This window comes from Drosophila gunungcola, unplaced genomic scaffold, assembly GCF_025200985.1.
Source record: "Drosophila gunungcola strain Sukarami unplaced genomic scaffold, Dgunungcola_SK_2 000001F, whole genome shotgun sequence".
NCBI lineage: Eukaryota > Metazoa > Arthropoda > Insecta > Diptera > Drosophilidae > Drosophila > Drosophila gunungcola.
In genome coordinates, this window is record NW_026453197.1 from 12,721,313 (window position 1) to 12,732,075 (window position 10,763).

General features: G+C 48.2%; 3 protein-coding genes across 5 annotated transcripts; 1 reads left to right on the top strand and 2 right to left on the bottom strand.

Annotated features, from left to right (window-relative positions):
* Positions 1 to 103: 103 nt before the first annotated feature.
* Positions 104 to 7,419, bottom strand: LOC128261804 (protein MON2 homolog). Its single transcript, XM_052995676.1, has 13 exons — positions 7,113 to 7,419; positions 6,694 to 6,825; positions 6,068 to 6,628; positions 5,058 to 5,629; positions 4,569 to 4,999; positions 3,792 to 4,507; positions 3,390 to 3,728; positions 2,675 to 3,328; positions 2,375 to 2,562; positions 2,035 to 2,197; positions 1,049 to 1,971; positions 890 to 972; positions 104 to 835 (listed from the first exon to the last, which is right to left on the bottom strand). Exons 1-13 carry the CDS (start codon positions 7,245 to 7,247, stop codon positions 642 to 644), a joined length of 5,091 nt encoding a protein of 1,696 aa, XP_052851636.1. The 5' UTR covers positions 7,248 to 7,419; the 3' UTR covers positions 104 to 641.
* Positions 7,420 to 7,523: 104 nt separating this feature from the next.
* LOC128261806 (beta-1,3-galactosyltransferase 5) lies at positions 7,524 to 9,464 on the top strand. 3 transcript variants are annotated; one of them, XM_052995681.1, is made up of 4 exons: positions 7,524 to 7,722; positions 7,807 to 8,072; positions 8,123 to 8,248; positions 8,323 to 9,463. In XM_052995681.1, exons 2-4 carry the CDS (start codon positions 7,847 to 7,849, stop codon positions 9,264 to 9,266), a joined length of 1,296 nt encoding a protein of 431 aa, XP_052851641.1. In that variant the 5' UTR covers positions 7,524 to 7,722; positions 7,807 to 7,846; the 3' UTR covers positions 9,267 to 9,463. The 3 variants fall into 3 exon arrangements, with proteins under 3 accessions (XP_052851641.1, XP_052851640.1, XP_052851642.1); XM_052995680.1 differs by lacking the exon at positions 7,524 to 7,722 and having other exon boundaries at positions 7,736 to 8,072; XM_052995682.1 differs by lacking the exon at positions 7,524 to 7,722 and having other exon boundaries at positions 7,960 to 8,072; positions 8,130 to 8,248; positions 8,323 to 9,464.
* Positions 9,450 to 10,693, bottom strand: LOC128261809 (beta-lactamase-like protein 2 homolog). Its single transcript, XM_052995685.1, has 2 exons — positions 10,533 to 10,693; positions 9,450 to 10,474 (listed from the first exon to the last, which is right to left on the bottom strand). The coding sequence occupies exon 2, from the start codon at positions 10,455 to 10,457 to the stop codon at positions 9,579 to 9,581; it is 879 nt and encodes a 292-aa protein (XP_052851645.1). The 5' UTR covers positions 10,458 to 10,474; positions 10,533 to 10,693; the 3' UTR covers positions 9,450 to 9,578.
* Positions 10,694 to 10,763: the final 70 nt, after the last annotated feature.

The following is a 10,763-nucleotide window of genomic DNA, read 5'->3' on the forward strand; positions in this document are numbered from 1 at the left end:
GTGTACTCAGGTAGGCGGCGAAATAAACCTGTTGTCGAGGCATCCGTCCGTTGCACAGAAAACAACTGGGCAATCTGACGTCATAAATAACTACGCTTATCAGTTGGTAATAATAATTTTTGCTTTATTTAAAAACGTCACTACAAAGTTGGTTGGTTGCATCATGGTTAATGGTTAATATTTGATTTAGATAACACGCAAATCCGTACTTTAAAATGCGCTACACAAATAGTTCATAGTTGGTTTCGTATATTTATAGCTACAGATAATATATTTCTTTGTCTTTGCGTCTCGAAAAGGTACTAAAGGAATCTGCTGTCTGCGTTTCTTCCCTCTGCCAGGCGTTTTAAAGGGTTTATCCCGACAACGCCGGTTAGACCAATTATATACTTCATAGCTCAACTACAAAATACTATTACAAATACATATATAAATATATATATATATAGGTTTAGGTATGTATGTAAGTACATAGATGCTTAGTCGTTACATCTATGCGAGGAAGGGCTAAGATTAACATTCATAAATTATGCACAAAATAAATATTTTCAAACGGTTCGCACTTAAAGAACTAAGAAAAAACATCGCACAGCTCCCACCGTTCCTCGATGTGGACTTTGTCTCTGTGCCTAGGCATACTTTCACTCTTGTCCATTCGATTGTATTGCATTGTCGTTGGAGGTGCTTCCTGCGCAGGTGCGTGGCGCCTGCAACAGATCCGTATACTGTAGCAGTGCTTCGCGCAGCGATCGAGAAACCTCCGGCGACGTGGTTGTGGTGCAATCCACCAGGTATGGATACAGCCCAATTAACTGATCCCAAGCAGGCTTGTTTACTGCAGAAAAAGGTATTAAAGGCATAAATGCTAATCAAGTTGAGTTCACTTTACCCTTTGATGCCGGCGCTTTTTTCATAGACACCACCAGCGTTGCAATGGCTTTGAGCACAAATGATATCTCAGACAGTCGAAATCTGAAAAACATTTTAATTAAATAAGTTAGTAAACAACAAAGTAAGTTATCTAATATAATAATAATAGAGATCTCACCTGGGCAGCGGGCACTTTCCGCTCTGCCGCTCATCATCGTTGAACCGCTTGAGCACCTCTTGGAAGCGATGCAGCAGGGCGGTGACCGCTAGTCTTCCAGCAAAGTCCTTGCCACCCGCTCCCGCAGCTCCGGCTGCCAAGAGATTGGCATTGAGGCGATTGTTGTTGGCGTTGGCATGATCTTCCAGCAGCGAGAACTGCAGCAGGGTTTCAAAGCACGTTTTGGCAAAGATCTCGCGCAGCTTCCAGTCCGACTCGTAGCAGATGTTCGTGTCCGAGGCGGAGTGAATGGAGCCCTTGTTGAGCAGCACCACGATCTGCATGATGAACTGGTGCGGCATCTCGTGGGCATGGGGCAGCACCTCGTCCCGCAGCAACTCGATCACCTGGCAATCGATCGTCTCGTCCAGCACGATCTCCTCCAGGCCGCGATCCTCGATGGTGCACACACTGGCCGGGAACAGAAACTTGTCCAGTGTGTCGGCCAAATCGTCCCACAGGCTCGCAAAGTGTTGCGGCTTGGCTCGCGCCACCTTGAGGCCAGTGTGCAGCACGCTGATCAGACTGGAGATGGCCAGCTTCCAAGTGCTGGACGACAGACACTTGTACTTCATGGCCAGCGGCGTGCGCAGTGCCTTGACGATGTCGTGCAGGATCTGCTCTTGCACCACCGGATCCTCGGTGGCCGTGGTCTGGTAGAGCTTCACGCAAATACTGATTGACTTCTCCCCGAACGGTATGTAGTTCATGCTGACCACCTCAACGGAGGCATTGTTGGCATAGTGGCCCGAGGACTTGGCATATTTGTGCTCCACACTCTGCTGGAATGTGGGCGGGGCACAGGCGAACTTGCTGAAGATCAACAGCTGCCGGAAAATGGCGGGAATGAGCTGGCTGATGTGGGAGTCCGTCTTTGTGGCCTCCTGTTCAAATGATCATTATTATAATATTAACATTAATACTATGATGATACCAGGATTTCTTGCCTTCTGTATGAGTTCCATGCAATCGAGAATGCCATCGTGCAGCGGCGTTAGCAGAGTGTCCGATACTGTGGACATGATGTAGGGCACCGCATCCGTCTGGACGGGAATGCACACAGCATTCGTTAGCACCGTGCAGAATTTGTCAAAGTCAGCCGCACTAAATCTGCAAATTAAATAGCATTAAATCGAAGTCGAATAAGTTGACATAGCATTTTAAAACATTGTTGAAATCCCATTTGCATTATCTGAATAACTTCATTTAAATACACAAGTTAAATAAGCTTTAGTTTTGATTTTCTTCAGCTATGAATGGATCTAATATATATTTGGGTCCACTTACTTGACTTGAATATGCTGAAAGATGGCAGGGAAGATTTGGATTAGGGCGGTGAGGAAGGCCTGACTGGGAATGTAAAAGTCATCTTGACTGTCGGCGCCATTGCTGTTTTGCTGCTGCAGTTTCGTTGTGGTCGATGTGGACATCTTGGTGCTCTCCATGCCAATGCTCAGCCAAATATTCCAGGCAATCTGGATACGAACAAGCAAATATGAGTTGTTAGCATAGATAGCATAAGCCAGTAAACGAATTGTAGTAAAGCCAGGTTGGCGGAGATCGCTGCTTAGTGCCCGCACTACTCACGGTCCAGATTTCCTCGTCCTGCTCCTGGGCCGTCTGGGGATCTTTCAAAGACCTCTCCGCTCGCTCCGTGGTATTGTGGTACATGATCTCCTGCAGAGACTTGAGGGCGGCCAGCGAGACCTCCCCATTCTTGCTCAAGGCCGCATTCTGGATAAACTCCAAGATGAGAGACCAGGCCCGCTCAAAGTCACCCAGCATTTGGAGGAGCTCCCGCTTTGTGTTGAACACCCTGCAGACGCCCGACAGGGTAAGCACCTGCGTCTCTGCCCACTGCTTTTGGGCGGTGTTGCGCGAGTGATGGATGAGAATATTGCCACTGGCGTCCACCTTCTCGTTGCTGGCCGAGCTGCTCAGGGCGCGCACGTTGTCCAGCAGCGGGAAGAGAACCTGCCAGACCAGTGCCTGCCACGTGGGCGGATTTAGCAGGCTACCGTGGGCGGAGATGGTGGAGAAGAGCGTCTGGCCGGCCGATTTACGCACCGCCGGACGCAGATCCACACACAGCTCGCCCAGCTTGGCGTACAAGCACATCCACAACTTGTCGAACTGCGGCATCTTCACGGTGCCCGGAAAGTCGGGCAGAATGGACACATCCTGCAGCTGAGTGGACATAAGCTTGTCTTGGTTCTGGTTAAAGAAATCTGAAATATTCCACTGCAAAACAGAAACCTCATTTAATCAAAAAACATTGCTTTACTTCCATAGCATCACTTACCATTAGACCAATGGCCGTTAAGGAGATGTTCAGCTCCTGGGTCTGGGAACCAAATTTAGCCGCCGTGCTGATGCACAGTGGCAGGCATCGCCAGGGCATCACTGTGAGGAAATCGGTGATCACCAACTGCAGGCATTGGAATGCTGTGCGAATCAACGGCTCGCCATGGTGCTCGTTGACAGCCCCGATGATCTCGATGATGGCCGGCCAGCCAAAGGAGAGAATCTCCCCGGCCGTGTTCAGGATCTGAAGGACGCAGTCCAGCTGCCGTTGCCGTACATCTGCGTGCAGAACAGTAGACAGCTCAGAGAGCGGACTCAGCAGCATGGTTTGTAGTTCCTTGAAGAAAAAAAGAAAGTTAAATAAAACAGCATATCTTAAGAGACAGCCAATCACACTCACCATATTCTCCTTGAGTGGTGTTTTGTGCTTGAATTGAAGTGCGGACTTAACGAGGTAGGTAATGGCCTCCACGCCCCACTCTCGCATGCGGATGTGCCGATGCTGGCACACCTCTAGCAGGTGATTGGTGAGCGGTCGCCACAACACCTTGATCCGGGGCATGTTCACTAGACCAGTCTCCAGCAGTTTGGCGACCGCAAAGAGCGATGGCTCCCGATTGGCGTAGGCCAGCTCCATGGCCTCGTGGGAAAGCTTGCACAGAGCATCAATCAAATGATGCAGAGCCACATCGTCCAGATACTGACTGGACTCGAACAGCTGGCTTAGCATTTGTGACAGAACCGGCAGATCAGCCATCACGGCCGTCTGAATGCCCACATTGGTCTCCACCGCCGGCTTTGGCATGGCCTGAAGACTGCCTCCCGTGGAGGGTTTCAAGCCCAGGATCCACACTAGATGCTGCAGCGTTTGCAGCACCATGTGCCACGAGGTGCCCAGTATTCCGCCGTTGTTGTGCGCCAGGAAGAGGATCGCCCGCATGCACTGAAGATTCTTGTTGGTCAGCATCACCGGTGCCTGCATCACACTGTGTGGCAGCGAGGCGGAGGGCAGGGGCGTGCCCACGGCCACTATCTGGGGTCGGAAGTCCCCCGCATCGCCACTGCAGTTGTTGATGAATTGGCTACTCAGATCCTGACTGCCACTGCGGTTGTGGCCTGCCATAAAAAACCAGTGAAGTTAGTAATCATAAATATGCACTAAATAATAAATACTCACATCGTAATTCACCATCCGGCTGCGTGGTGTTTGCAAATATGGACATAGCGTAGTGGGGCGGAAAGGAGGCACGACACATGGCCAAAATGAAGGCGTCTCGCGGCTGTAGCTGCTCCAGCATGCCGCATAGAGCTGCATAGTTTTGCATGGCCTTGAGGATGTTCTCCGTGGTGGCCTCGTCAATGGACGTCTCCACCAATGGAATGAACGCGCTGAGAAGGCCAGACCAGCTGGAGTTCACCAACTGCAAGCACAGAGGCTTGTGCTCCTCCTCCGTTATCACGGCCGTATTGTGGCTGGGATGAAGCTCTGGGGTGCGCTGTATGACGCCTCCAATCGAACGGGTTATGTCCAGAAGAATGGCATGACCCACCGAGATGCCATAGCTGTCGGGTATATTCGGAGCATCCAGCTTGTCCAGCATTTCCAAGCTGCAGGCAGACATAATATTGAAGTTTAAATAGTTTTACCATTAGTTTTTATACTCACTAAACCGCCTTGGAGACGCCAGGAGCATAGGTGGCGACCAGAGGGAGATAGGCTCCGCGGAACATGAAGCCACACTGATTGTTGCCCGACAAGGCCGTCAACGAACTGGCCATTCCGTTCTGCTGACCATTCAGCATGGCCGATGCATTGATCAGCGAATATCGCACATAGCTGCCCATGGCGGCAATCATATCGTGCACAATGTTTGTGGCATGGTTCTTCAAGTCGTACGACTTGCAGAAGAAGGCAATCAGCGAGGAGCGCGTGACCAGCTTGTGGATGACCTCCAGGGCCAGGGCCCGCTGCCAGGCCGGCTTATCCGGATCCAAGAACTTGATGATCAGCGACAGGAAGATCTCGCACTCAGTCACCAGTATGGTGTGGTATTTTTGTATAAGTATGGCCACCAGGCGCAGCAATCGCATGCTGATGGGGAAATATGGTTTCTCGGCCGGCACAGGAGCGTTGCCATTGCTCGGAGCCGGAAGTTGGCGATGCTTGACGTTCGGCGAGAAGAGCTTTATGACCAAGGCACAGACCCGCTCCTTAAGCAGCAATCGAAAGTCGTTACTCTGGAAAATAGGATTTATCTGTTAATACTCTATGTAATTTGTATTTTGAAATTTATTAGCCTGGCGCGGCAAGTTAAACAACTTATAATTATAACTCTAATCACAACATTTCAATTGCAAAAGTGTCTTTAAAAAGTTTATTTATAATATTTCTTGAAGTTGCTAACCATTTTTATATAAAGAGTGGGAAGTTTTAATAAGAAAATTGGATAAACAAAAGATTTTCCTAGTAACTAATCATAGAACAAAAAAAAATTCCAATTTTCTTTAAAAAAAGCAATGGATCAATAAGCCAAAGCTAAACATGTAGCTTATTTGGTTAAGAATTTAACTCCTGACTGCAGTCTATCTATGTTTTTATCGTTAAGTGCGCACAAAAAGCTAACAATCGAAGATAAACAAACGTGAAAATCAATACAGGTCTGTATTTATGTTTACCTCGTGGAACACGGCACTGAAGTTGGTCAGCACTGCCTCGAGCAGCTCCAGGCCGAAGGTGCGCGTCATCTCGGTCATGCCCACCAGCCAATAGGGCTGCTCCGCATTCACCAGCTGGACGAGGTCCTGGAATAGAAGGAACGCATCCGAGGCAAAGGTCTGTACATCCTGACCGCCGCCGCCTCCTTCCGGCTCGGCTGGCGAACCACTGGGTTGCTGCTGGTGCTGCTGCTGCTGTTGCTGGATACTGGACACCGAGTCCTTCTCCAGATAGACACGCTCGAAGACCAGCGAAACCAGCTGACGGATGGTGGCTCCGGCTGTATTCACAATCGTGGGATTCTTGGTGTAGTGCAGGCGGAAGCACAGAACCAGGGCCTTTGCCAAGGTGTCGCCATGCACCACCGTGTTGGTGGTCAGCAGCAGGGTCACCGTTTGCAGCACCTTCACCTCCTCAATGTTGTTCTCCATGAGCGTCCACAGTGCGTTGGTGATGTAGAGGGCGCCCTTCTGGTCCACCACCTGCTGGGTGATGAGCCGCTGCATCATGCCCAGGCAGAACTAAGGACAAGTTGGATATAAGGATATAAGTTATAGACTACTTATAACTTGATGATCTACTTCACCTTGATGATCTTCAGGTCCTTGGTCTCGCATCCCTGCACCAGGGGATAGAGTATCTGGTTGACGGTGTAGTAAACCGAGTTTTGTTGGCTGCTGCCGGCGGTGCAGAGCTTGGAAATGGCCTCCTCGCATGCCTGATTGTGAAATGGGAGATTGGAAATTGGAAACGAAGGCGAATTAATGGGCGAATGTGGAAGTGTCATAAAATCAATTTCATTTGCGTTGGACTATCAATTTCATAATTGCGTAGAACAAGCACAGGTGGAACCAAAGCAAACCACCCGCTGCCGCCCACCGACCTTCCACCAAAGTGGGTGGGTGACGGTGACACACCACCACCACCACCACCACTCGGTGGATAAGTGGCCGCAATTAGAGAACGAGAACCCAGGGCCGTGAACCACACGTCAGCAGGACTCACCTCCTTGATCTGAGGATACTTCTTCTTGGTCTCCAGCGACAGGGTCTTGAAGTCCGCCTGCAGCGCCTCCACGAACTTGTGCACGTCCTGGCCACCGCACCCGCCTCCACCCACACCCACGCCCACAAACGACATGTTCTGGCTATTTGGTTACTTGACACTCACTGCTGCGGATGCGTGCGACATTTAAGTACCGCCACCGATCCACGCATATGCTGCGCAACCACTTGGAACTCGGGGAAATGCAATAATAATGCAAGCGCACAATAAAAGCCGTGAAAATTTGTGATTCGTTTTGACAGCTGACGTACACAGTGCGCGGTGCAGTGTTGGTAATCGTGTTGGGGGTGACCATGTTAGCTAACATTGGCGGCGCTGCTATAAACAGCGGCCCCAACAGAGCTTAAACACTTCGATTACGGTAAAAATATGTTTTTAGCAGGAAGTCGCAAAATAAGGATAATGGGAAGATGAAAATTTGCTAATCAGGATTTCGGCAAGGTGTCGTAGGTCCTAGTTCACTTCAACTCCAAACCAGGAAAATATAAAGAGCCAAAGGACTCTTGGAAATCCCAAGAGAAGTGCCCTCTAAAAATGACAGAACTTAAAAGTAAGTTGTCAAGTGTGCATTATTTTAACTGCTAAATTTGTCCGAATTTAATAAATATGACTTTATGTCACATCCGTCTCGTAGCGCAGACGAATTCCCGGAAAAAAAGACGAAACTTATAGCAATGGCAGGACGACTGTTGCGCTGCATCCTAGTCCTAATCCTTGTCAGCTTTACTGTCATCTCGTACTTTTCAAAATCAAGAACGATGGCCAAACTTAACTTTTTTAAAACCTCAGAACCCGATTTCATTGTAACTCATATGGTGTCCAAGAATCCTGGTTCACAGGGAAAGATTCGCAGGAGACTGCCACTACGTACCTTCGCAGAAAGTATAGAAGAGGCTAAAAGTAAGTTTTTAATAAACACAATTAAATATATTTAAATGCTTTACTTTCAGAAAACAGTAGTGAGAGTCAAAAGTATATAAAAGATGGTTTACTTATTTCTCGTGACCGAAGCACTCATGCAGAAGCTTTATTTTCCTCAATCATAAGCATGGGAACCAGAAAGGACAAGTCATTGAGTAAGGAAAATTAAATATATTGGTATTTTTGTTTTAAAAGTTTTGTAGAAGTTAAAAGAAATTGTTTTTCCCAGATGACGACACGCAGCAGAAGGGATTTTCGAAAACGTTTCTAGATTCGAAACACATTTTAGGGAGGAAATCAATGGAATTGTTATCAATAGAAACAGAAGTACCCGTCCGAATGCCTCTGGTAGGAACCATTTACGAGCATGGCCACCAGGAGAATGAAATCGATATTGAAAGGATATGTCCCCGGGGAGGAGTATTTACAAAATTGTTGATCATGATCACCTCAGCGCTTCATCATGGTGCGACCAGGATGTCCATCCGGCAGACGTGGATGCACTACGGGACCAGGAGGGATGTTGGCATGGCATTCGTCCTGGGACGAGGCACCAACAAGACCCTGAACAAAGCCGTCGATCGAGAGGATTTCATGTACCGCGATCTAATAAGGGGTCACTTTATAGACTCCTACAGCAATCTCACCCTGAAGACGATCTCCTTGCTGGAGTGGGTGGATCTGCACTGCCCGATGGCCAAGTACATCCTCAAGACGGACGACGACATGTTCATCAATGTGCCCAAGCTAATGGCTCTTATATCCACGCTCAAAGCCAGTCGATCAATCTACGGCCGGCGTGCTGAGAACTGGAAGCCCATTCGAAATAGGTGGTCAAAATATCACATTACCAAAGCTCAGTATGCGAAGGACAGCTTTCCCTACTTCACCACTGGACCGGCCTACCTCCTCACCGGAGACATCGTTCATGCCCTGTATATGCGATCGCTGGACACAGCCTTCCTCAAGCTGGAGGACGTCTTCACCACGGGCATCGTGGCGGGAAGTCTGAACATCCGGAGGATAAACGTACAGCAGATCGCGAACACCCGCACAAAGTTCGAGGCATGTCACATTCGCGATAGGATCTCTATCCATATGGTGCGAGCTAACGAGCAGTATAAGCTCTGGAAGATGTTGCTAGACGACACCGTCAAATGTGGTAAAAAGTGAAAAGAAAACTTGTTTATTTAAGCAGGCAGTCTTCCATTGTTTTGAGGTTGCAATAAAAATTAATCTTTATATTTATAATAGAAGTAGATGATCTGGGATAGATCTATCTGATTAGTTAATAAAAGACCTAAAAGTTTAAATCTATTGATTACTTTTAGGACAGATATTGAACAATATTTACAATAGTTTTGCACATAATTTTTTTAAGAACATATATTAACAAAATCTCAAAATATTTACATTGCTAAGCCCACAGAAACTGTAATGTGAACATTCAAAATTCTGGAAGACTTTAAAAGACAAAAACCCGATCTAGAGCGTACTGGTTTGTTGATAGACATAGAACTCTTCATCCTCCGACTTGGTGAGCCGCAGCTTTCCCTCCTTCTCCAGCTTACTGAGATGGTGGTTCACGTTGTAGGCGGCGGCGGGCCAAAGGTTTTCTGGAGTCTCCTTGTAGACCACACGCACTACGTCCATGGCCTGTAAGTTTTCATTAGGACGCTGAACAAAGTACTGCAGGATTTGCTGCTCGCGCTGGTTGCGATGGTTTATGTAGTACTCAATCTTGCCAATGGGTTCCTCAATCACATTGCCGTGACCCGGAAAGATGCGCTGCGGCTTGATGTGCAATATCTTCTCCAGGCTCTTCATGTACTCGAACAGATCCTCGAAGACGGCGGTGCCCTCGCCCAGGATGCAGTCGCCGCTGAAGAGTGTGCCTTCGCTCATGGCCAGCACCACATGGTCGGTGGTGTGTCCGGGCGTGTGCACCACCCGCACATTCGCTCCCTCCGTGGCGAACTCCTGGTTGTGGGCCAGCGGATGGAGTTCGATGTGCGCCGGAATCTCGGGACACACATCCTGAGCATCCGTGCGCCCAAATTTGAAAACCCTACAATCCTTGTCTGCCAACTTGGTGCCCAGAATGCTCTTGACGCCGCCTACGTGGTCGTGGTGCCAGTGAGTCAACAAAATGGTGTCGATGGAGGCCTTTTCCTGCTGCAGTACGTCATTTAGGTGCTCAATGTACTGGGGCACGTCCTCGTCGCCGGTGTCAATCAGGATTCTTCTCCTCCCGCTGCCCAATAGGTAGGTGTTGGTGCCCTGGAGCGTCATGGGACTGGGATTGCACCCCAGGATCCGGATGACGGAGGAGGTGAGTCGGGTAACAGCCGGAATAAGAGCCATTTCTTCGTTCACGAAATCTAAGGCGCCAATAGTTGATGTATAACTTTGCAAAGAGTATATTGTTTAACTACTTACATAAATTAAGCAAGAAAATTATACACTTTAGGGAGATAATAATTCCGTATTTTTTTAAATCTTATTACTTTTTGTTTTATAAAGTGTTTCTTAGTTCTGTAATTATAATGAACTTTGCTCTTATCAAGGAAGCCGCTTTTTATACCAATACAAATCAAACAGCTGTTTCCTCCTGCAGTTTACAGTGCTGGTAAACGTTATGCAGCTCTGTTAACTAACTTCGGGTGACCA

Coding starts and splice junctions, on each gene's coding strand:
- LOC128261804 (XM_052995676.1), bottom strand. CDS start 7,247: ATGTCGTTTGTGGGCGTGGGTGTGGGTGGAGGCGGGTGCGGTGGCCAG. Junction 2,198..2,374: donor TTTCAGCATATTCAAGTCAA/GTAAGTGGACCC, acceptor TTTAATTTGCAG/ATTTAGTGCGGCTGACTTTG. Junction 836..889: donor AAAAGCGCCGGCATCAAAGG/GTAAAGTGAACT, acceptor CTTTTTCTGCAG/TAAACAAGCCTGCTTGGGAT.
- LOC128261806 (XM_052995680.1), top strand. CDS start 7,787: ATGTCACATCCGTCTCGTAGCGCAGACGAATTCCCGGAAAAAAAGACG. Junction 8,073..8,122: donor AAGTATAGAAGAGGCTAAAA/GTAAGTTTTTAA, acceptor CTTTACTTTCAG/AAAACAGTAGTGAGAGTCAA. Junction 8,249..8,322: donor CAGAAAGGACAAGTCATTGA/GTAAGGAAAATT, acceptor TGTTTTTCCCAG/ATGACGACACGCAGCAGAAG.
- LOC128261809 (XM_052995685.1), bottom strand. CDS start 10,457: ATGGCTCTTATTCCGGCTGTTACCCGACTCACCTCCTCCGTCATCCGG.